General features: G+C 35.5%; 1 protein-coding gene across 2 annotated transcripts in view; it reads left to right on the forward strand.

The window, feature by feature from the left end:
• Nucleotides 1-22,168, forward strand: part of Slc25a40 (solute carrier family 25 member 40) — a 50,714-nt gene that overhangs the window by 4,778 nt on the left and 23,768 nt on the right. For both annotated transcript variants that reach the window (XM_058585043.1, XM_046462475.2), the window contains exons 2-3: nucleotides 19,664-19,732; nucleotides 21,465-21,586. In XM_058585043.1, coding sequence (XP_058441026.1) covers nucleotides 21,490-21,586 — 97 coding nt within the window. In that variant the 5' untranslated portion in view covers nucleotides 19,664-19,732; nucleotides 21,465-21,489. The remainder of the gene's footprint in view (nucleotides 1-19,663; nucleotides 19,733-21,464; nucleotides 21,587-22,168) is intronic.

Here is a 22,168-nt window from a genome sequence, read left to right on the forward strand (position 1 = left end):
ATAATGCTCTCAACACAAGTTTATGTTAGACTGTTGTGTTTTCATAAGGGATTAGGTCTCTAATTTTTACTTTTTTTCTTTTGTGGTGCTAGTAATCAAATCTGGGACCTCATGCATGCAAGGCAAGTGCTATACCACTGAGATACATTCAGTTTTGGTCTCTATTTTTCTTGTGATGACATCTGGCTTTGGTATCAGGCTAATAAACTGGCTTCATAGAATGGATTTGTGTTTCCTCCTTTATTGGAAGAGTTTAAGAGATACTGGTGTTATTCTTTTTTAATGTTAATTATATTCATCTATGAAGTCATCTAGTCCTGGGCCTTTTACTCAGGTAGATTTTGATTAGTGATTGAATCTCTTTACTTCTAAGACTATTTGGATTTTCTATTTCTTTTCTTATTTTTCATACTGGGGATTGAACTCAGAGGTGCTTAACCACTAAGCCTCATCCCCAGCCCTTTTTGTTATTTTTTATTTTGAGACAGGGCCTCACTGTGTTGCTGAGGCTGGCTTTGAACTTGCAATCCTCCTGCCTTAGTCTTTTGAGCCACTGGGATCACAGGCATATGCTACCATGCCCAGCTCTTGGACTTTTCAGTTTCTTCTGGAGTCAGTTCTAGTAAGACTGATAGTAATGACCCTGCTATTGTTTCTGATTTTAGTAACTCAGGTCTTATTTCTTTTCCTGCTAATCTAGCCAAAAGTTTGCCAATTTTGTCAGTCTTTTTCCATAACAACTTTTATTTTCATGAATTTCATGTATTTTTTAAAATTTTCTTTTTTTTTAATCCTCATTCTAATCTATATTGATTTTGGTTTGTTCTTTTACTAGTTCTATAGGGGGAAGTTCAGTTTACTAATTTCAGATCTCTTACATTTTATTATAGGCTTTTGCAGTTCTAAGTTTCCCTTTGAGCACTGCTTTGCTATATCATTAAAGTTTTTGGTATGTAGTATTTTCATTCATCTTGAGGTTACATTTCCATTGAAATTTTATCTTTGACCTATTGGTTGCTTACATGTTTATTGTTTAATTCCTTATATTTATGAATTTTCCAAATTTCCTTTTGTTGTTTATTTCACATTTTCTTTTGTGGTCAGAAAAGATAGTTTATATTATAGTCTTACAACTTATTGAGACTTATTTTGTGGCCTTTTACTTCATTTCTTCTGGAGATTATTCCATGTTCACTTGGGGGAATTTATATTCTTTTCACATTGAAGTGAGGTGTTTGAAGTTTCCAGCCATTTGTCTTCAGTTCCAACTGTATTTCTAGTTCTATCAGTTGTGCTTCACATATGGGGCTTTATTTAAAATCTATATTTATTTATGTGCATTTACGTTATTTTTTATTAGTAATCTCTTTATTGCCCCACATGATCCAAAAGACAATTATGTAAATTAATAGTTATAAATAAGGTTGATTGCTGTAATTTGCAACAACATGTATCATTTGTAAAAATAGGAACATTTTATTTTTATATCTTATTCAAGATTTGAAACATTGTAAAACATTCTACTTAGCTTTTGTGGCAATTTTTGTTTTAAAGTCTATTTTGTCTGATATTAGTACTGTTACTCTATTTTGATTATTGTTTTCTTTATTATTATTATTCTTTTCATAGAATATCTTTCCATTTTCACTTCCAGCCTGTTTGTTTCTTTTGCTCTAAAGTAAGATTCTTGCACATGGCACACAGTTGGATACTTTAAAAATCATTCTTCCTGGGGCTGGGGATGTGGCTCAAGCGGTAACGTGCTCGCCTGGCATTCGGGGGGGCGCTGGGTTCGATCCTCAGCACCACATAAAAATAAATAAAGATGTTGTGTTCACCGAAAACTGAAAAATAAATATTAAAAAATTCTCTCTCTCTCTCTCTCTCTCTCTCTCTCTCTCTCTCTCTCTCTTAAAAAAAAAATAATTCTTTTAGTATGTACCACTTAAATGGAGACCTGTCCATTTGTATTTAATGAAATTACTCATAAGGTTGCTAGTCAGGAGAGTTGTAATTTTCATATTAATTTATAGCACTCTTTCAGATTTGTGCCAATAGCATTTTAATAATAACTTACTTTGCTACTTTGATTTTTGTTTTTTATATGTTATACCTTTTTTATTCATCAGTTCCTCCATTACTGGCCTTTTTTTTTTTTAATGTTAGATGTTCCTAGTGTACCATTTTGATCCCTTCTTATTTCTTTTATTTGTATGTATATTAGGTATTTTCTTGGTGGTTCTGGAGATTGCAGTTAGCATATAATTTATAAAAAATTAGCTCAGAATAATACCAGTTTGGCTTAATAGAATATAAAAATTTTGCTCCTATATAGCTCCATTCCCCACCCTATTTATGTCTCCCGACCCCTCAGTACTGGGGATTGAACTCAGGTGCACTTGGCCACTGAACCACATCCTCAGCCCCATTTTGGATTTTATTTAGAGACAGGGTCTCACTGAGTTGCTTAGCGCCTCACTATTGCTGAGGCTGGCTTTGAACTTGCAATCCTCCTGTCTCAGCCTCCCGAACTGCTGGGATTACAGGTGTGTGCCACTATGCTGTGTTTATGTTCCTATTTTTACAAATGATACATGTTGTTGCAAATGATAGCAATCTACATTATTTATAACTATTAATTTACATAATTGTCTTTTAGATCATGTGGGGCAATAAAGAGATTACTAACCAAAGTAATGTAATACCAATTTTTACATTTACTCATTATTAGTGTTCCATTCTTTCACTTTCAACCTATTTGTTTTTGAATCTAAAATGTATCTCTGGTAGACAGGGTATAGTTTATTTATTTTCCCAATTCCTGCTTTTTAATTGTACTATTTAATTAATTTACCTTTAATAAAGTAGGGTTTACATTGCTATTTTGCTACTTTTCCAGCATATCTTTTAAATATGCATGTATTTTTTCTGTGTATGTAACTCCATTCTTCCTTCATTACTGTCTCCTCTTGGTTTAAAAAGATATTCACTTTTTTTTGTTGTTGTTGGGGGGTACCAGGGATTGAACTCAGGGGCACTCAACCACTGAGCCACATCCCCAGCCCAGGTTTTTTTTTTTTTTTTTTTTTTTTTTTGTATTTTATCAGAGACAGGGTCTTAATGAGCAGTTCGCTGTTGCTGAGGCTGGCTTTGAACTCATGATCCTCCTGTCTTAGCTTCCCGAGCTGCTGGGATTACAGGCATGTGCCACAGCACGGCCTCTTATACCATTTTAACTTATTAACTTATTGTTTCTTTGAGCTTTTTTTTTTTTTTTTTGGTAGTGGGGATTGAATTCAGAGGCACTTGACCACTGAGTTACATCCCAAGCCCACTTTTGTATTTTATTTAGAGACAGGGTCTTATTGAGTCTTGGTGCCTCACAGTTGCTGAGGCTGGCTTTGAACTCACGATCCTCCTGCTCCAGCCTCCCCAGCCACTGGGATTACAGGTGTGCGCCACCATGCCCAGCTCTTTGACTTTTTGTGTGTGTGTGTATGTTTTTTAAGTGGTTTCCTGGACAGAAAGGGTTGCAGCTTTCATATTCATTTGTAGCAATCTACTTCACATTCATGCCAATGTATTTTAATAATTACAAAAATTTGGTCTAATATAGCTCCATTGCCTTTCCACACTTTATGCTATTGTCATTCAGACTACATCTTTATATATTATATGCCCAACAGTACAGATTTATTGATTCATGCAGTTGTTTTTTTAAATCAGAGAGAACAAAAAGGATTTACAAACAAGAAACATATTTATGTGTTTGTCTTTTGGAGATTATGTATAGAGTATAGTGTGTCTTTGTATGGATCTCTGAGTTTATCCTAGGGATTTGTTGAGCTTCTTGGATATACAGATTCATTTCTTTCATCAAATTTGGGGGCTGGGATTGTAGCACAGTGGTAGAGCACTTGCCTAGCAAGTGTAAGGCACTGGGTTTGATACTCAGCACCACATAAAAATAAATAAATAAAGGTCCATCAACAATTATTATTATTATTATTTTAATTTGGGATGATTTTGGCCATCATTCTGCCACCTTCTGTCTTCTCTTTCTGGGACTCCTATCATGTATATGTTGGTATACTGAAAAATGTCACCAATTCTCTTAGGCTATGTTCATTTTTCTGCATTCTTTCCTTTTTTCTATTCCTAATTGATGGGTAATATCAATTGAGCCATCTTCAAATATACTGATTATTTTTTCCTTGTCAAAATATATGCTGTTGAACTTTGTGTTAGTTTTCTTGGGTAACAAATACTTGAAATAATTGACTTTTAGAGAGAAAGTGTTTATTTTGGTTCAAAGTTTTGGTGGTAACAGTCCATGATTTGTTGGCCCTGCTGCTTTTGGCCTTGTGGCAAGACAACACATCACAGCAGTAGCACATTCAAAACCACTCATCCTCATGGTCAGGATGCAAAAGAGAGGAGAAGTTAGGATCCTAATATCCCCTTGAAGGGCAACCTTCAGCGACTGGAAGGCCTCCTACAATAGCCCACCCATTGAATGTTCTACTCCTCCCTACAGCACTACAGGAGGGGAACCAAGCTTTACCAAATGAGCCTTTGGAAGAGAATCATCTAAGAAATAGCAGCTGCCGGCCCCCAAAAGTGTCTGTGTATCTCATAATGCAAAATGATTTTAGTTCATTTCCAGGAGTCCCCAAAGTCTTAACTGTTCCCAGGATTGCTCAAAAGTCCAGGCCCAAAGTCTCTTCTTAGACTTAAGGAAAACTCAGCTGTGAGCCCTTGTAAAAAATTTAAAAACTGTGTACTTCCAATGTACGTATGACATAGGGTAAGCATTCTTATTCTACAAGGAAGGAATATGTAAATAATGAGGGATGAGATCAAAGCATTGCAGAAACATAGGTGACCAGACGCCAAATTTCAAGTCTCCATGACTGGCATCCAGGGCACCTTGTGGTAGAATGCTAGACAGCCCCATCCCTATGGTTTTGCTGGTTGCAGTCCACATAGCCACTCTCTTAGGCTGACTCTTCAGGCTTCCAGCAACTTCCCTTTTTCACCTGATGGGGTCCGAGAAGGCCCTGGAGAGGGGAACCCCAACTCAGGATAACTGGGTCCTTGATGTTCACAGCAGAAAAGAATTTCAACACATGTAAGTTAGTAAAGCACAGAGGTTTATTTAGTGAAAGCAGAGCATTCAAAGAGAGATAGAACACAGATGTTCTCAAGAGCAAGATGCATTTTTAGAGTCTCACCTTTTTTTTTTTTTTTTAATGGACACAGTATCTCTATTTATTTGTTTTTCTGTGGTGCTGAGGATAGGACCCAGTGCTAGGCAAGTGCTCTACCACTGAGCTATAACCACAGTCCCTCTCCCCTTCTTTTAAAGGAAACTTTGTGAAGGGTGGGCCAGGGAAAGTATGTGGGATGGCATTAGCCTGGTGATCACAAGATTGTTTATAGTCTGGCTTTTCTCAGAACCTTTAGGTTGATGTTGTCTCCTTTGTCATATCAATATATAATTTTGGAATGTAACACTATTTATAGGGTTCTTGAAATATTTTGTCTCCCCTTTTTTTTTTGTACTGGGGATTGAACCTAGGTGCACTTAACCACTGAGACTGAGTCACATCCCCAGCCCTTTTTATATTTTACTTAGAGACAGGGTCTTTCTCTGTTGCTTAGGGCCTCGATAAGTTGCTGAGGCTGGCTTTGAATTCACGATCCTTCTGCCTCAGCCTCCCCAGCCACTGGGATTATAGGCATACTTTCTTTTTTATTTTTAAAATATTTATTAAATGGGGACAATTTTCATAAGAGATTAAAGTTACTTTAAGATTTACAGATTTACCAAGAATTTAGAAATGATAGTCCTGAGAGAAAAACTGGTTTTGGGAATAAGTTAGGAGGAACTTGAAAAGGTCTGAGAAAAAATATGAGGAACTTTAGCACAAGGCTTTAAGATTAAAGTTATAGTCTCCTTTTCCTTCCTTTTTTTTTTTTCTTCTTTTTTTCCTTTTATTTTTTATATCTCACCTTGACAAACTTTGCACATTCCGGGCATCTCTTTCAGAATATCAGTTGTAGCTTTGGCTTAATTTACAACTCTACACATTGTCCTGTGAGGGAGTACTTGCAGGGACTCCAGCCCAACAACATTCTGCCTGACCTCCCAGGATTTCCTTTGATATCTTTTTGGAAGCCTTCAAGAATGGACCCTACAACTCTTGAATTCTGCAGTGCCTGAAAACTAGCATCACATGCATAAATGTCAAAAATCTGCCACCAGTGTGACCTGCAATTGGGTCTGCTTGAAGCATGGCTGCAGTGATTTCTGAGTATCTTGCCATCTTAATTGTTCCTGGCTGAGCAAGGTACCCTGGGGCTCTCAAAGAAAGAAAGTCTTTGAAATAAATTTGTACTGATATACCTGTAATGGATGGATTCTTGTCTGTAGTCCAGTTCCAAGAGAATCCTCATTTCCATCTGAAACAACATCAGCACAGTCTTTACCATTCATATTTCTATCAGTATACTGGCTTTCTGAGCCCTCAACAGAATTGCCTATTAATGTTTATGTATAGCACTCTAGGCTTTTTCTTGCTTGCTTTTGCAAACCTTTATAATTTCCTCTATCAATTTGAAAAACTTTTCCACATCATCAGGTGTAGTTACAACGATGACCCCTTTCTTGGTACTAATATATTGTTTTAGTCAGCTTTCCATTACTGTTAATAAACACCTGAGATAATCAGTTTATAAGCTGAAAAGGTTTATTTTGGTTCATAGTTTTGTAGGTTTCAATCCATGATAGTTCAGCCTGTTATTTTTTGGCCTGTGGCAAGGCAGTACAACATGGCAGCAGCACATGGCAAAACCACTCACCTCATGGCCACGATGCAAAAGAGAAGAAGAGAAAACTACTGGAGTCCCTGTCTCCCCTTCAAAAGCATGCCCCAGTGACCAGAAGACCTCCAACTAGGCCCTACCGTTGCCTCCTCTTAATAGCACCATGGAATAGGGACCAAGCTTTTAACATACATATGGGCCTTTGGGAATTTTTATCCAAATCATAGCAATCCCCTAGTAGATTTTAAATTCAGTTGTGTGCTTTTCAACTTAGGAATTCAGTTTGAGTTGTCTTTAAAAATAATTTCCATTTCTTCATTAATATTCTTTTTTATGAAGTATTGTTGTAATGATTTTCTTTAGTTCTTTGTCCATGGTTTTCTTTAACTCTGACAATATTTCTTTTTTATATATATTTTTTTTCAATTGTTGCTAGATCATTTATTTATATGCAGTGATGAAAATCGAACCCAGTGCCTCACACATGCTAGGCAAGTGTTCTATCACTGAGCTACAACCACAGCCCAATTCTGACAATATTTCAAACAGTTTTTTAAAATCTGTTTTCTAAATCCAGTGTCTAGCCTTCCCTAAAGCCATTTCTTTTTCATTTTCTTTTTTAAATTAATTTTATTTATTTATTTATTTTTTGTGGTGCTGAGGAATAAGGATCAAACCCAGTGCCTCACACGTTAGGCAAGCGATCTATCACTGAGCCACGACCCCAACCCCAACTCCAAGAGACCATTTCTTTTTATTTCCATTTTCTCTATGTATGGGCCATACATATTTCCTTATTTATTTTCATGCTATATCATTGTTTAAGATTGAACATTTTTAATATTACAGTGTGGCTATTCTGAAAATGAATATCTCCACCTTGCCCATGTTGGGTTAGTAACTTGGGCTGTTGTTTGTTGCAGTTGTTGGGGTAGTGACTCTTCTGAACTAATTTTGTAAAGTCCATATTCCTTGTCATGTGTAGCCACTGAAGTTTCTGGTTAGCTTAGTAGTCACCCTGTGATTTGATGGAAATTTGTTTTCAATGAAGTCTAGAATTAAAAAATAAAGCCTTCTGCATACCAGGGTAAATACGTGATTTGTGTGTGTGTACTGAAATATAATTTCAGTACCCAAACCAATTACAACTCCATCTTAACCTTTACTTCCTGCATGTCTAGAGTTTAGAGGTCAACTAGAAGTGAAAGCATAGTGTCTTCCGTAGCCTTTTGGAGCCTTTGTTCCTTCCTGAGCATGCATGTGGCCTTCTAGAGAGATGTGGGAGTTTAATTTTTTGAAACAACTTACTCCCTGTTTACTTCTCCCATCCTTTTTGTGTGTCTATTTTTTTTTGTTTTGTTTTGTTTTCTTAACCTGTTATCCCTCATCCCAAGCAGCAACAGCTGACACATTGGTTTTTAAGACACATTCCTTGAACAATTGCCTCATCAACCTGGAAAAATCTGAGTTAAATGAAATAAATGCACTGTACCTTTGCATTTATCCTTTAGACAGCCACCAGACTAGTCAAAATAATCACAATGCTTTGTGAACAAGGTTCTCTCTGCTCCACTTCCATCAGGAACCCATACTAGGAACACAGAGTGCTCTCTTTAAGACCACCACTTAGCCAGAGGAGGAATAATATGGCCATGATAAATTAAAAGCCACAGGAACTTCACTTTAAAAAAAAAATAAATTTAGGCACAGTTGATCTAAGCACAATAGTTTCCAAGAGATGAGGTAAAGCTGATTCTGACAGTTATTGCTAGGTTATACTGTTCCTATGGAAGGACTATTAATGGAGTTCTCTACTCCACCATATTCCTTATGTAGTTTTAATGTGCATTTTCTCAAAGACTGAAGATTTGAATATTTTTTCAGGTACTTATTGACCAGTTATGTGTGTTTTTGTTGAGTATTTAAACTTTTGCCCATTTTCAGTGGAAGATCTCTTGTGTTCTTGGATAGACAGAATTGTCAAAATGCCCATATTACCAAAGTGTTATACAGATTCAGTGCAATTCCCACCAAAATACCAATGACATTCTTTTAAAAAAAAAAACTTATTTATTTATTTATTTATTTTTAATCATACATGACAGCAAAATGTATTTTGACATATAATACATACATGAAATGTACATACATCAATCATATTGTCAATTCTATTCTGCTGCCCTTCCTATCCTCCTTACTCCTCCCCTCCTCTCCCATCCTTTCTCTCTATCCAATAATGTGACGCACTTTTTCCTTTTCTCATTACAACATCATATATGTATTCTGTATAATAATGAGGTTCTCCTTCCATCTTCCGTACAACTCCCCTTCTCCCTCTTTTTCCCTCCCACCTCTCTTCCCTATTTAGTGGTAGTCTTCTTCTCATGCTCTTCTTCCCTATCCCATTTTGAATCACCCCTCTTATATCAGAGAAGACATTCGGCATTTGTTTTTTAGGGATTGGCTAACTTCACTTAGCATAATCTGCTCTAATGCCATCCATTTGCCTACAAATGCCATGATCTTGTTATTTTTTAGTGCTGAGTAATATTCCACCAATGACATTCTTAATAGAACTAGAAAAAAACAGTCCTATAATTCATTTGGGAGAGGAAAAAAGACCCAGAATATCAAAGCAATTGTGAGCAAGAAGAGTGATGCTGGAGGCATTACAATATCTCACCTCAAATTATACTACAGAGCTGTAGTTATAAAACAGTGTGGTATTGGCATCCAAACAGACATGAAGACCAATGGAATGACTAGAAGACACAGAGACAAATCCACATAGATACAGTTATCTGATACTTGCCAGAGGTCCCAAAAACGTACATTGGAGAAAAGATAGCCATTTTAACAAATAGTGTAGGAAAACTGGATATCCATTTGTAGAAAAATGGAAGTAGATCTTTATCTGTACAACATTGAGCTCAAAGTGGATTAAAGACCTAGAAATTAGACCAGAAACTTTGCAACTGCTAGAAGAAAACAGGTTCAACACTCCAACGTATTGGTTCAGGCACTGACTTCCTTAATAAGACTCCTAAACTTGAGAAATAAATCCAAGAATTAAGTGGGATGGCAGCAAATGAAAAACTTCTGCACAGCAAAAGAAACAGAGTGTGAAGAGAAAGCCTATTGGATGGGAAAAGACCTTTGCCAGCTGCTCCTCAGGCAATTAATATCCAGAATATATAAAGAACTCAAAAGTGGCTGGGGTTGTGGATCAGTTGTAAAGTGCTCGCCTTGCACATGTGAGGCTCTGGGTTGGATCCTCAGCACCACATAAAAATAAATAAATAAAATAAAGGTATTGTGTCCAACTACAACTAAAAAAATAAAAATTAAAAAAAAGAACTCAAAAAATTAACCCCTCCTCCCAAAACATCAATAATAACAACAAAAAACCTAATCAATAAATGGGCAGAAGAACTAAACAGACATTTCTTGGAAGAAATGGCAAGCAAATATACGGAAAAATGTTCAACATCCCTGGCAAATCAAAACTAAATTGAGATTTAACTCACTCTAGTTAAAATGGTAGTCATCAAGAATACAAATATAATAAATGCTGGCAAGGAGGTGGGGGGAAAGGTTGTTGGAGGGACTGCAAATTACTACAACCACTTTGGAAAGCAGTATGAAGATGCTTCAAAAGACTAAGAATGGGCTGGGGTTATAGCTCCATGGTGGAGCACTTGCCTAGTGTGTGTGAAGCATTGGGTTCAATTCTCAGCACCACATATAAATAAATAAATGTCTATCAACAACTAAAATATATTTTTAAAAATAAAAAAAAAAAGACTAGGAATGGAACTACTATATGACTCAACAATCCCACTCCTTGGTAGTTATCTTAAAGAACTAAAATCAGCATACTATAGTAATACAGGCACATGAATATTTGTAGCAGAGCAATTCACAATAGTTAAGTTAAGGAACCAGTCCAGGTGCCTACCAATAGATGAATGGACAAAGAAAATGTGGTATATGTACAAAATGGAGCTTTATTGAGCCATAAAGAAGAATGAAATTATGACATTTGCTGGTAAATGTCAGAACTAGAGAATATCATGCTAAATGAAATAAGAGAGACTCAGAAATTCAAGGGTCAAATGTTTTCTCTCATATACAGAAACTAAACCAAAATGAGAAGAACCAAAAAGAGAGGTGGGAATCCCATGGAAACAGAGGGAGACCAGAGAAGAACAGGGAAGGAGGATGGGAGGGAAAGGGGAAAGACTGAGCACTGAAGTAGAGCAAATTATATTCTTTACATGTATATTATGTAAAAACTGACCCCAATATTATGTTTAACTATAATGTGCCAATAAAAACAGAAAACGGAGAATTCGGAGTTGTCTATTATTAACTATATGCATTGAGACTACTTGTTCCTGATGTTATATCTTTTTCTTAAGCATTGTCTTTTTTAATGTTCTCTTTTTTAAAGGTAATGTACATTTAATTAATCTTACCCTATTACACTGTATGAGTTGTGACAAACACATATGGTGTAATTACCACAATCAAGATTTAAAACAGTTTTATGATACACCCCACACCCAATAATTTCCCTAAGTCCTATTGATGTCAGCTTTTACCCCTCCCTTCACCACCTTCAGTCCCTAGGCAACCACAAAATTTTTTTTCCTTAAAGTTTTGCCTTTGCAATAATGTCAGTTAAACAGAATTATGGCATGTGCCCTTTTGAGTTTGGTTTCTTTTATTTTGCATGATTCATTTCAAATTCATCTGTTATTGCATTAATAAATACTTTATTGTTATGTAGTATTCCATTTTAAACTTATACAAATTTGTTTCTCCATTTCCTAGTTGAGAGACATTTGAGTTGTTTCTAGTTTGAGGCAATTATAATACCCTATAAGTGTTTGTGTATAAGTTTTTGTGTGAATATGAATTTCTCATTTTACTTGGGTAAACACAGAATTGAGATTGTTGTGTTTGGTGGTAAGTGCATTTTAAAATTTTTAAATTTTATTCTCAATATTTTATAAAGCAATAGTATATTAAAAGTGAAAGTATAAATATTGGCACAGACCTTTTACTAGCTCCATGGTGGAGCACTTGCCTAGTGTGTGTGAAGCATTGGGTTCAATTCTCAGCACCACATATAAATAAATAAATGTCTATCAACAACTAAAATATATTTTTAAAAATAAAAAAAAAGACTAGGAATGGAACTACCATATGACTCAACAATCCCACTAAACTACTGTATGTATTACTAAACTACTGTATGTATTCATATTTTGAATTTTTTCAACTGATTTCCTTTTTCTGTTGTAGGATTTAATCCAGTATTCCATATTGTACTTAGTTCTCTTATCTCTTTAGTCTTTTAGTCTATTATGGTTCCTCAGTCTTTTTTGTTTGTTTCTTCTTTGTGTGTGTGTGTGTGGGGGGGGGGGGTACCAGGAAGCGAATACAGGGGCACTTAACCATTGAGCCACATCCTCAGCCCTCTCTAAAATATTCTTAAAATTTTGAGACATGGTCTTGCTAAGTTGCTTAGGGTCTCACTAAATTGCTAAGGCTGGCTTTTAACTTGCAATCCTCCTGCTTCAGCCTCCTGAGCCACTGGAAGTACAGGCATGTACCACTGTGCCCAGCAGGTTCCTCAGTCTTTTCTTGTGTGTCATGACCTTGAAAACTACTGGTCAGTTATTTTGTTGGGTGTCCCTTAATTTGGGGTTGTCTATTTTCTCATGATTAGATAGAGAAAATGCATTTTGGACAAGAATATAATAAAAACATCCTTTTTAGTACCTTGTTGCACTTAGTACATGATGTCAGCATTTCTTATTGCTTACATTAACCATGATCATGTCTTTAAGGTAATGTCTGCTGAGTGTTTGCACTGTGAAGATAGTATTTATACCTTTGTAATTAATAAATATCATTTTTGTAATTAATATCTTGGGGGAGATACTTTGAGATATGCAAATATCTTGTTTCTCTTCACAGTAATTGGTGTTCTTAAGGTGATTTTCAATTTCTTATTTCTTACACTTTGATAAGAATTCTTTTGTAAGGAAGAAAGTTCCATCTCCCTGTTTTTTAATTTAAATTATTTATTTATGTCAGTATCTTCTCATAAGTATTGATTTCATGTCATGGGTTATAATTCAAAACTACTATTTAGTTTGTTGTTCAAATTGTTCTATCTTTGTCCATTGGGAACTCTTTCCTCTTGGTTTCTTTGCCCTTCAACTTGTATCTTACCTTTATAAATCACTTCCTTACTTTTTAGCAATATTGTATGTTCCAGGCTCATCTTGTATTTTTCTTGCCCTAGACCTAGCATAAACTGCTTCTCCAAGGGACCCTTATTCCTTTCATTAGAGAAGGGAAAACCACGGTCTTGTCAATATGTGTATTTATTTTTGCTAGGGCATTATGTTAAAGCAATATCTGTTTTGAAAACAAAGTGAAATTACAGATAACTAATTTTAAATATTTAAGGATTGAATAATTCCAGCCTTGGATAAACTCCCAGAGCAGAAAGATAGAAAATATTCCCCTTTGCATTTCATGAGACTAACATAGCACATATACCAAAACCCAATAAGGATGGTAATAGAATGACTGATTTGAAAATTTTGGGCAGAATAGAAATGATAAATTATGTCAAAATTTGTGGGATGAGCTTAAGTAGTACTCAGCAAATGTATAGCATTCTAAAGCCTGTATTAGAAAAGAAGAAAGATCTTAAGTAACCTAGAGCTGGTTTAAAGTGTATGGGAGTATGTATATAGGTTGTATACCAAAAGCTATGTCTTTTTATATGAGAGACTTGAGCATCCTCAGATTTTGGTATCCACAGGGGAGATGTGGTTCTGGAATGAATCCTCCACAGATACTGAGGGATGGTTGTACAAAGAAATAATAAAGATGACATGAGAAAATGATGGCCTAGAAAACAGAATATAGTTGAGACAATAAGACTGAAAATTGGCTATATGAGAAGATAAATAAAACTTATAAACTTCAGCCAGACTCATCAGGATAAAAAAAGGAAGACACAATTTAATCAATATAAAGAACAGGAGAAATAATACACAAAGCTTAATGCTATTAAAAGAACAATAAAGTAATACTACAAGAAACTTTATGCATATAAATTTAATAAGTGAAATGAACAAATTCCTTGAAGTACATCAACTATCAAAACTTACACAAGAGGAAATAAGTAGCCTAAATATAAGAAAATGCTAGGCCCAGACAGCGTCACTGGTGAATTCTGTCAAACTTGAATTTAAAGAAGACACAGGCAATAGAAGAAAATTGTGGACCAGTGCCACTTGTTCCAGCACCATTTGTTGAAAAGACTATTTTTATTCCACTGAATTATCTTTGTTTCCTTGCCAAAGATCAATTAAATATATTTGTATCATTCTATTTCTGGGATCTGTTTTGTTCCACTCATCTGTTTTTGTGTGTGTTCTTTAGTCAGTACCACACTCTCTTGACAACTATAGCTTTATAGTTATCTTGAAGTTAGTATTAATCCTCTTTGTTCTATTTAGTATTACATTGTGTTGGCTATTCTGCTTATGGCTTTCTATCTAAATTTTAGAATCAGTTTGTTGATATCCACAAAATAACTTTCTGGAATTTTTGTTGGGAATACATTGAATCTATAAATGAAGTTGGGGAGAACCCACATCTTAATAAATTTTTTCTATCCATGAAAAAAAAAGTGTGGACCAGTATTTCTCATAAATGTGGATTGTAAAATTCTTAATAGAACTTTAACAAATCAAAACCAATTTGATTCAAAAAGGATAGAATACTATGAGCCAATTTTTCTTGGAAATGCAAGGATGGTAAAACATACACAAATCAAGCAGTTTAAATCACCATATAACCAGACTAAAAAGGAAAAAACATATGATCATCTCAATAGATGCTATCTGTTGCAGTATAACAAATTACTCCAAAATATATTAGCTTAAAATAATAAATATTTATAACCTCACAGTTTTGCATCAGGAATCTGGATACAACGGAGCTGGGTAAACCTGGAATCTCTCACAATCATGCATTTCAGGTATTTGCTGAGGTTACATTCATTCCAAGGGTCAACCTGGGATGGATCTGCTTCCAAACTTATTAATGTGGTTGTTCGCAGGATTCAGTTTCCTTTTTGGACTGGAAGGCCTCAATTTAATGCTGTTTGTTATCTGGTGCCCAAATGGGCAGTTCATAGCATAGCAGCTTGATTCTTCTGAGCAAGGAAGACACAGCAAAGGGAGAATACTAAGGGAGTCACAACCATTTCTATGTTAATTTTGGAAGTGACTTTATCACTTATCCTGTTCTCTAGAAAGGGCACAAGACTCAAAAAAAAAAAAAGTAGGTAAAAAGATGTGTTGGATTTCATGAAAATTAAAAGCTTTTTATATGTCTCAGTTTGGGGATATCACTTAGTATAGAGCATTAGTATGCTTGAAGCCCTGGTTTCATTCCCCAACACTAAAAAAAGTAAAGAAAGTAAACAATAGCACCAAAAACATCTCTCAAAGGATACTTTCATGAAAGTGAAAAGAGCCCACAGAATGGGAGAAAATATTTGTGAAGCATATCTGTTAAGGATTCTAGTATATAATGTATATAAAGAATTATTATAACTCAACATTAGATAAACAATCCCTATTAAAAATGGGCAAAAGTTTTGAATAGATGTTTTTCCAAGGAATACATATAGATAGCAAATAAATGTGAAAAGACATAACATTATTTCCTTGAGAAAATACAAAGTATACCTCAGTGAGATAACAATTTTCAACTTTTCAAATGTATACAATTTTAACACTAACCATACCAAGAGTGAAGAATGTTAAGCAACTGGAACTTTATGTGATGGTGGGAATGTAAAATAATATACTTGTCTTGAAAAACATTTTATCAGTTTCTTAAAATGTTAAATATTTGCCCCTTGTGATGGCACCCAGCTCTAAGCTCAGCAGTTTAAGAGGCTGAGGCAAGAAGATTACAAGTTTGAGGCCAGCAACTTAGTGAGACCTCTCAAAATAAATAAAAAAGGCTGGGAATGTGGCTCAGTAGTTAAGTGACCTGTTTGTATGTATGTATGTCCATATATCATATTTGAGGAGCGCTCATGAAAAAATGGATCCGAATTTTTTTTTTATTCACGTGATTTTAATGGTTTAATTTAAATTGGGTTAACAGCTGTTGAGGATTGTTTTAATATGTGTACAAATAAGGAGGTTAACAGATCTGTTTGTTTACTTTCACCTTTCCTTTTCATTATATTTAATAATTCTGTTCAGGATAATGTAAATTGTTCAGAAAATTGTTTTCTTAGTACCTGTTGGAATGTTACATATTTTTTTTAGCATCATTGCCAGAATTCCTATCTTCATCCCAGTGCCGGTGAAGACAAAGATAAAACCAAACTACAGCTTCTTCGATAGTTATCACAACAAACTGTATAAACTGATGCATCAGTGAATAATAACTCAACAAGTAATGCTCAATCAAGGAGTTGATTTACTTTGGGAGGAAATGGACATATTGATAGACTCCTCCGCTTTGAACTGCTTGCAGAACTTGCCTGGACTATGTACACTTGTATACATTGTGAACTATCTGTTGGTGCAGCAAATTGTGGTAGTGCTGGCGTATCTTTGCTGATGGTGTCACCGATGGTACAATTTTTCCAAAGGAGCCATCATTGGCTCGGTGTCGTGGCATTTCTGTATCCTCCTCCCTTCTACTAGTGATGGTCTAAATTTGGGGGCCAACAGAGGTGAGGCAAAGAACCTCACCCCCCCACTGGCACCAAGGCCAAATTTGGGGGCCAACAGAGGTGAGGCAAAGAACCTCACCCCCCCACTGGTGCATAGGCCTATCCACAAGTATGGCTGTATGCTGGACCGGTAGTCAGTGACGGGTATGATCCAATTGCAGTGGTACCAACCTAAGACAGGAGGCTGACGCCTAGAGGTCAGCTCATTCGATGACAGGTAAGGACCATATGTTGAATTGGACAACCTAACAGGCACGGTCCCTAAGCCACATTGCTTGTTGTTTAATTAAACAGAAGGGGGGAGATGCTGAGGGCCATAGCCAAGTAGGAATGACGCATGGCATTTTGGGTTGAAAGGTGACCCTGCTCAGGGATTAGGGTGGCTCCGGGTTTAGGGTGGATCCTGCTGGGAATAGGGCGGCTCCAGGATTAGGGCGGATCCTGCTGCCTCAGGCGCCCTCTCCTTTGGAGTTCCTTTTGAGTTCTCGCGGGGTTCTGAGAGAATTGGTACACAGAGCCCGGTGGAGGCAGTATATTCTGAGGTAGTGTGAGTAGAGTGTCGGTGAGAGTTCGGGAATAAAGAGTTGCTGTTTGAATCTACAAGGCTTTGTGGTGGCTTGGTTATTTGGTGCCCAGCCAGACTGCGGCACAAGCTCTTGTCAACAAATTAGAGACAGAACAATTATATATCAACACAATTAAGGTTATATTGACAAACCCACAACTAACAAACTGAAAAAAAGTTGAAAGTGTTTCTCTAAGATAAGGAACAAGATAAGAATGCCCACTTTCATTGATTTTATTCATTGTAGTACTAGAAGTCCTAACTAATAAAGGACATCCAAATTGGAAAGGTCCCTTTCTGCAAATGACATGATCTTAAATATAGAAGAACTAGACTCTACCATAAAACTTACCAGTGGAACAAATTCAGCAAAATGAAGTAAAGTGAAAGTAGTCTTTCTGTACCTCAAAATGCACTTGATGAAAAAATATAGAAGGCACTCTGATTACAATGCTATGAAAAGAATGAAATACTTAGGAATAAGTTTAACCAAGGAAGTGAGAGGATTCTATGAAGAGAAGTATACACACATTAGAGGGAGAACAGTCTTTTAAATAAATTGTGCTGTGGAAATTGGGTATCCATATACAGCAGAATGAAACCAGACCCCTATCTCTGACCATATAATATACAAAAATCAACTTAAATGGATCCAATACTTAAATGTAGGACATGAAGTACTAGATGAAAGCAAAGGGGAAATACTTCAAGCCATTGATCTGGTAAAACTTTGGCAGGTAATGGCCTCAGAGTCATGGGCAACAAAGCAAACATTGACAGAAGGGTTTATATCAAGCAAAACAGCTTCTGCATAGCAAAGGAAACAGCAGTTGAGAGACAACCTACAGAATGGGAAAAAAAAAATTGCCAACTATTCATCTAGTAAGAGATTTAACCAGAATATGCAAGGAACAACTAAAAATGAGCAAATCGGCTGAACACAATGGCACAAGTCTGGTAATCCTAGCTATTGGGGAGATTGATTGCAGGTTCAAGGCCAGCCTCACAACTTAGCAAGACTCTGTCTCGAAAAAATAAAAAGGGTTGGGGATGTAGGTCAGTGGTAAAGTGCTTCTGGGTTCAATCCCCAGTACCAAAACAACACCACAAAGTAAAGAAAAAGAAAAGAGGGCTGGGTTGTGGCTTAATGGTAGAACGCTTGCCTAGCATGCATTTGATCCCCAGCATCACATAAAAATAAACAATAAAGATATTGTGTTCATATACAACTAAAAAACTATTTGAAAAGAAAAATGGAGCAAATGTGGGTTATGGCATAGTTCAGTGGTAGAATCCTTACTTAGCATGTGGAAAGCCCTGGGTACAATCACTAGCACCAAAAAAGAAAAACAACAACAAAACCTCCCAGATCTGAAAAGACATTTCTCAAAAAAGATATACAAGTAGCTAACCAAATATATGTAAAAGTACTAAATAACACTTACCAGGGATGTGCAAATCAAAATGACAATGAGATACTGTCTACCCAGTTTGAATAGCTATTATCAAAACTACAAAATACAGCCAAATCTGGTGGTGAATCCCTACAATCTTGGCTACTTAGGAGTCTGAGGTCAGCCCAGTTAACTCTTGCCTCAAAAGGGCTGGGGACCTCTGTATCTAGCATGGTTAAGTCCCTGGGTTCAATCACTGCTTGTGGTGGTGGGGTGGTGGTGGGGGAATAGTTTCTACATAATGATAGTATCATTATCACCACAAAAAGATCAATAATTTAAAAATATTAACTAATATCAAATTAGTGTTATCTAACAACCCATGTTCAGATTTCTCTAGTTACCCCAAAATTGTTTTTTTTTAATACATTTATTTTATTTTTATGTGGTGCTGAGAATTGAACCCAGTGCCTCACACATGCTAGGCAAGCGCTCTACCACTGAGCCACAACCCCAACCCCTCAAATTGGGTTTTAAAAATTTGTTGAAACCATGAGGCTTTAACAGTTTTCCCTCTGCTGCCACCTTTTTCCCACCTTACTTTGACTTGAAGAAACCAAGTCAAGAGGCCTGTAGGTTAGAATACTACTACTGTTGTGGTATGTGCTATTTTGTGGCATCTGTTGCCTTGTTACTCTAGTCTCTGAATTTCCTGGGAATTGGTAGTTAGATCAGAAGCTCGTTTAAATTTAGATTAGAGGAGGTTTTTCCACCCCCCTCAAAAAATACTAGATGATGCTGTCTTTAATTTTGCGTTAAAAAATCTAGTTCTACTATACATGATGCTTAGGTTGGTCGCTGTGTTCAAGTTCTAGAGTGGTTGTTTTTAAATAAGAGTATATTAATTAGGATAACATGACATTTTTGTAAAAATCCTTTTCATAACTTTAATGCTTGCATTTTGGAGGGCTCTACCATTAAGCCACCCCCCAGCTTTGTTTCTGTACATTCTCTTTCCTTCAGATGTAATATCCCTTTATGTAAAAAGATAATCTCTTACCTTTTTTTTTTTTTTTTTAGGTTTCCAGCTACTGATGTTACAAACAATAAAATACGGGAGCACAGAATTGAGGAAAAGACTTAAACCAGGTAGATAAATAATGAAAGTCTGAAAAAATAAAATTACCATTCATTTTTATAAAGGATGTTATTAATATAATTGACAAAACTGAAATATGAACTGTGTTGTGTCAAAATTAAATTTCTTGAAATTGTTTATTATACTTTGATAATATAAGAGAATATATTGTTGTATTTAGAGTAAAGGAGCATGGTGTATGCAATCTACTTTTGAATGGCTCAGAGAAAGTTAATGATATATACTATGTAAGAGTTTGTGAAGAAGTGGATCACTAGGAACTTGTGTAACACCAGTGGAAGTATATATTATTCTAACTTTTCTGGAAAGGATTTTGGCCATTTTTATCAAATTTTTAAATGGGTCAGCCCAACAATCTTACTTTCTCTCCTAGGGTAATTGTAGGAAGACTATAAAAAGTTGTGTGGATAAGGATATCGTGTCAGAATGTTTTACAGTTAAGAAATTGGCAACAACCTAAGTGTCTAAAAGATGAGATTCTTTAAATATAATTAAATACTGTGCAATCAGTAAAAGTTATATGAATCTATATTGACACAATATAATTGTCACAGCAGGTTAAAAAACAAACATGAATAATAATAACTTATTTTTATTTTGTTGTTGTTGTTTTGGTACTGGAGATTGAAACCAGGGGCACTCAATCACTGAGCCACATCTCCAGTGTCCCTTTTTATATTTTATTTAGAGACATGGTCTCACAGAGTTATGTAAAGCCTTGCTAAGTTGCTGAGGCTGACTTTGAACTTGTGATCCTCTTGCCTCAGCCATCCTAGCCGCTGGGATTATAGGATTGCATCACCAGACCTGGCTTACCCCATTTTTATTTTTCAGAAAAAGGGACACATACACAAATGTATGAATTTGTATACATGTTGGATTAATACTTTTAGTTGGATATATAATCTGTGTGCACATGTATATTTACACACACACATACACACACACACACACATATACATGTGGATATATAAGTTAAAATTTGGAAAGCTGACACTCTTGCTAGTGATGATTTTTGATTAGTGAGTTTGCAAGTGAATTTTATACTTTTTATATTATCCAACTTTTAAAAAATAATTATTGCTTTTGTCATCAACTTTTTGTAACAATGTTTTTGATTAAAGTTATATGTTTTTATTTTATTTTGTACCTAATTGCAACTTTCATTATGCAATAAAATAGTGCTACTCTGTACTAGATTAGAAAAGGACTGAGTAGAGTTTATGACGCTAACTTGACAGATTCCATGACTTGTTAGTCTGTTGCCTTCATTCTGGCAAGTGGTCAACATCTGTGTCTGGCTCTCTCTTAGCTATCTTATAAATGTGATGCTGCTCACATAACTTAGCCTGAAGTATATTATCATGTTTGTAAGATCAGAGGACTCAGAGGACATGTTCTACTAATGGCAGTTGTAAGGTACCTTTTATAAGCGAACTTATGTATTTACTTTTTTAAAAAAATATTTATTCTTAAGCTTTAGGTGGATACAATATCTTTATTTTACATTTATGTGGTGCTGAGGATCAAACCCAGTGCCTTGTGCATGCTAGGCGAGCACTCTACTGCTGAGCCACAACCCCAGCCCTGTATTTACTTTTGATGGTGGTTAAAAATGTGTTTTGATATAAATTCTGATCATTGTTCTTATAGTTTAACTTTGAGTTGTCAATTTTTAAGGTTTTTCCATTAACCTTTTTTTATTTTGCTTTTCTTTAACAGGACTTTTCTTCAATTAGTTAAAAATATGGATCCTGAAAAAGGGAGCTCACAGACTGTGAAAGTGACACCTTTTCAGCAAATTCTTGCCTCCTGTACTGGAGCAATATTGACATCACTAATGGGTAAAATTGTGCTACTGATGTTTATTATGTGACTTTGAATCAGTGTTTCCATGATGCTAATGGTATTCTTTTATCAGATTGATAACATGAAAAGTTAACAAGTCAGAAAATCAAGATACTTGAATTTTAATTCTTGCTTCGCCATTCTTAGGATTCTTACTTAGGGACAGTACCTACTTCTCTCTAGACTTCATTTTTTCATCTCAAATTACGGGTTTATAAGAGGAGTTCTTGGGAGTTCCCTATCAACATTAAACTTTTCAGATTATTATCTCTGAAAATTACAAAGACAGAATTAAATATTAGCATATTGAATAAAACAGAAGGTGAACAAATTTTATAGTAGTGACAAAACAATGTTTTACTTTGCCTACATTACTAGTGAATTTCTTAAATTTCTCTGGATCACATTTTTGTTTCTTAAAAAGACATGGCCAAATGACAGTGTCGATAGTTTAGCATTTAATGATTGGCTAGTTTATTTTAAATAAGATAACAAGTAATTGCTCTATGATGTATCTTCAGGTCAGAGTTTTAGGATGTTAAAGGCCTTAGAAATTATCTGATTTTCTAACTCTGATG

The sequence above is a fragment of the Marmota monax genome, unplaced genomic scaffold, assembly GCF_021218885.2.
Source record: "Marmota monax isolate L192 unplaced genomic scaffold, Marmota_monax_Labrador192_F-V1.1 WCK01_AAM20220418_F8-fsc00165, whole genome shotgun sequence".
NCBI lineage: Eukaryota > Metazoa > Chordata > Mammalia > Rodentia > Sciuridae > Marmota > Marmota monax.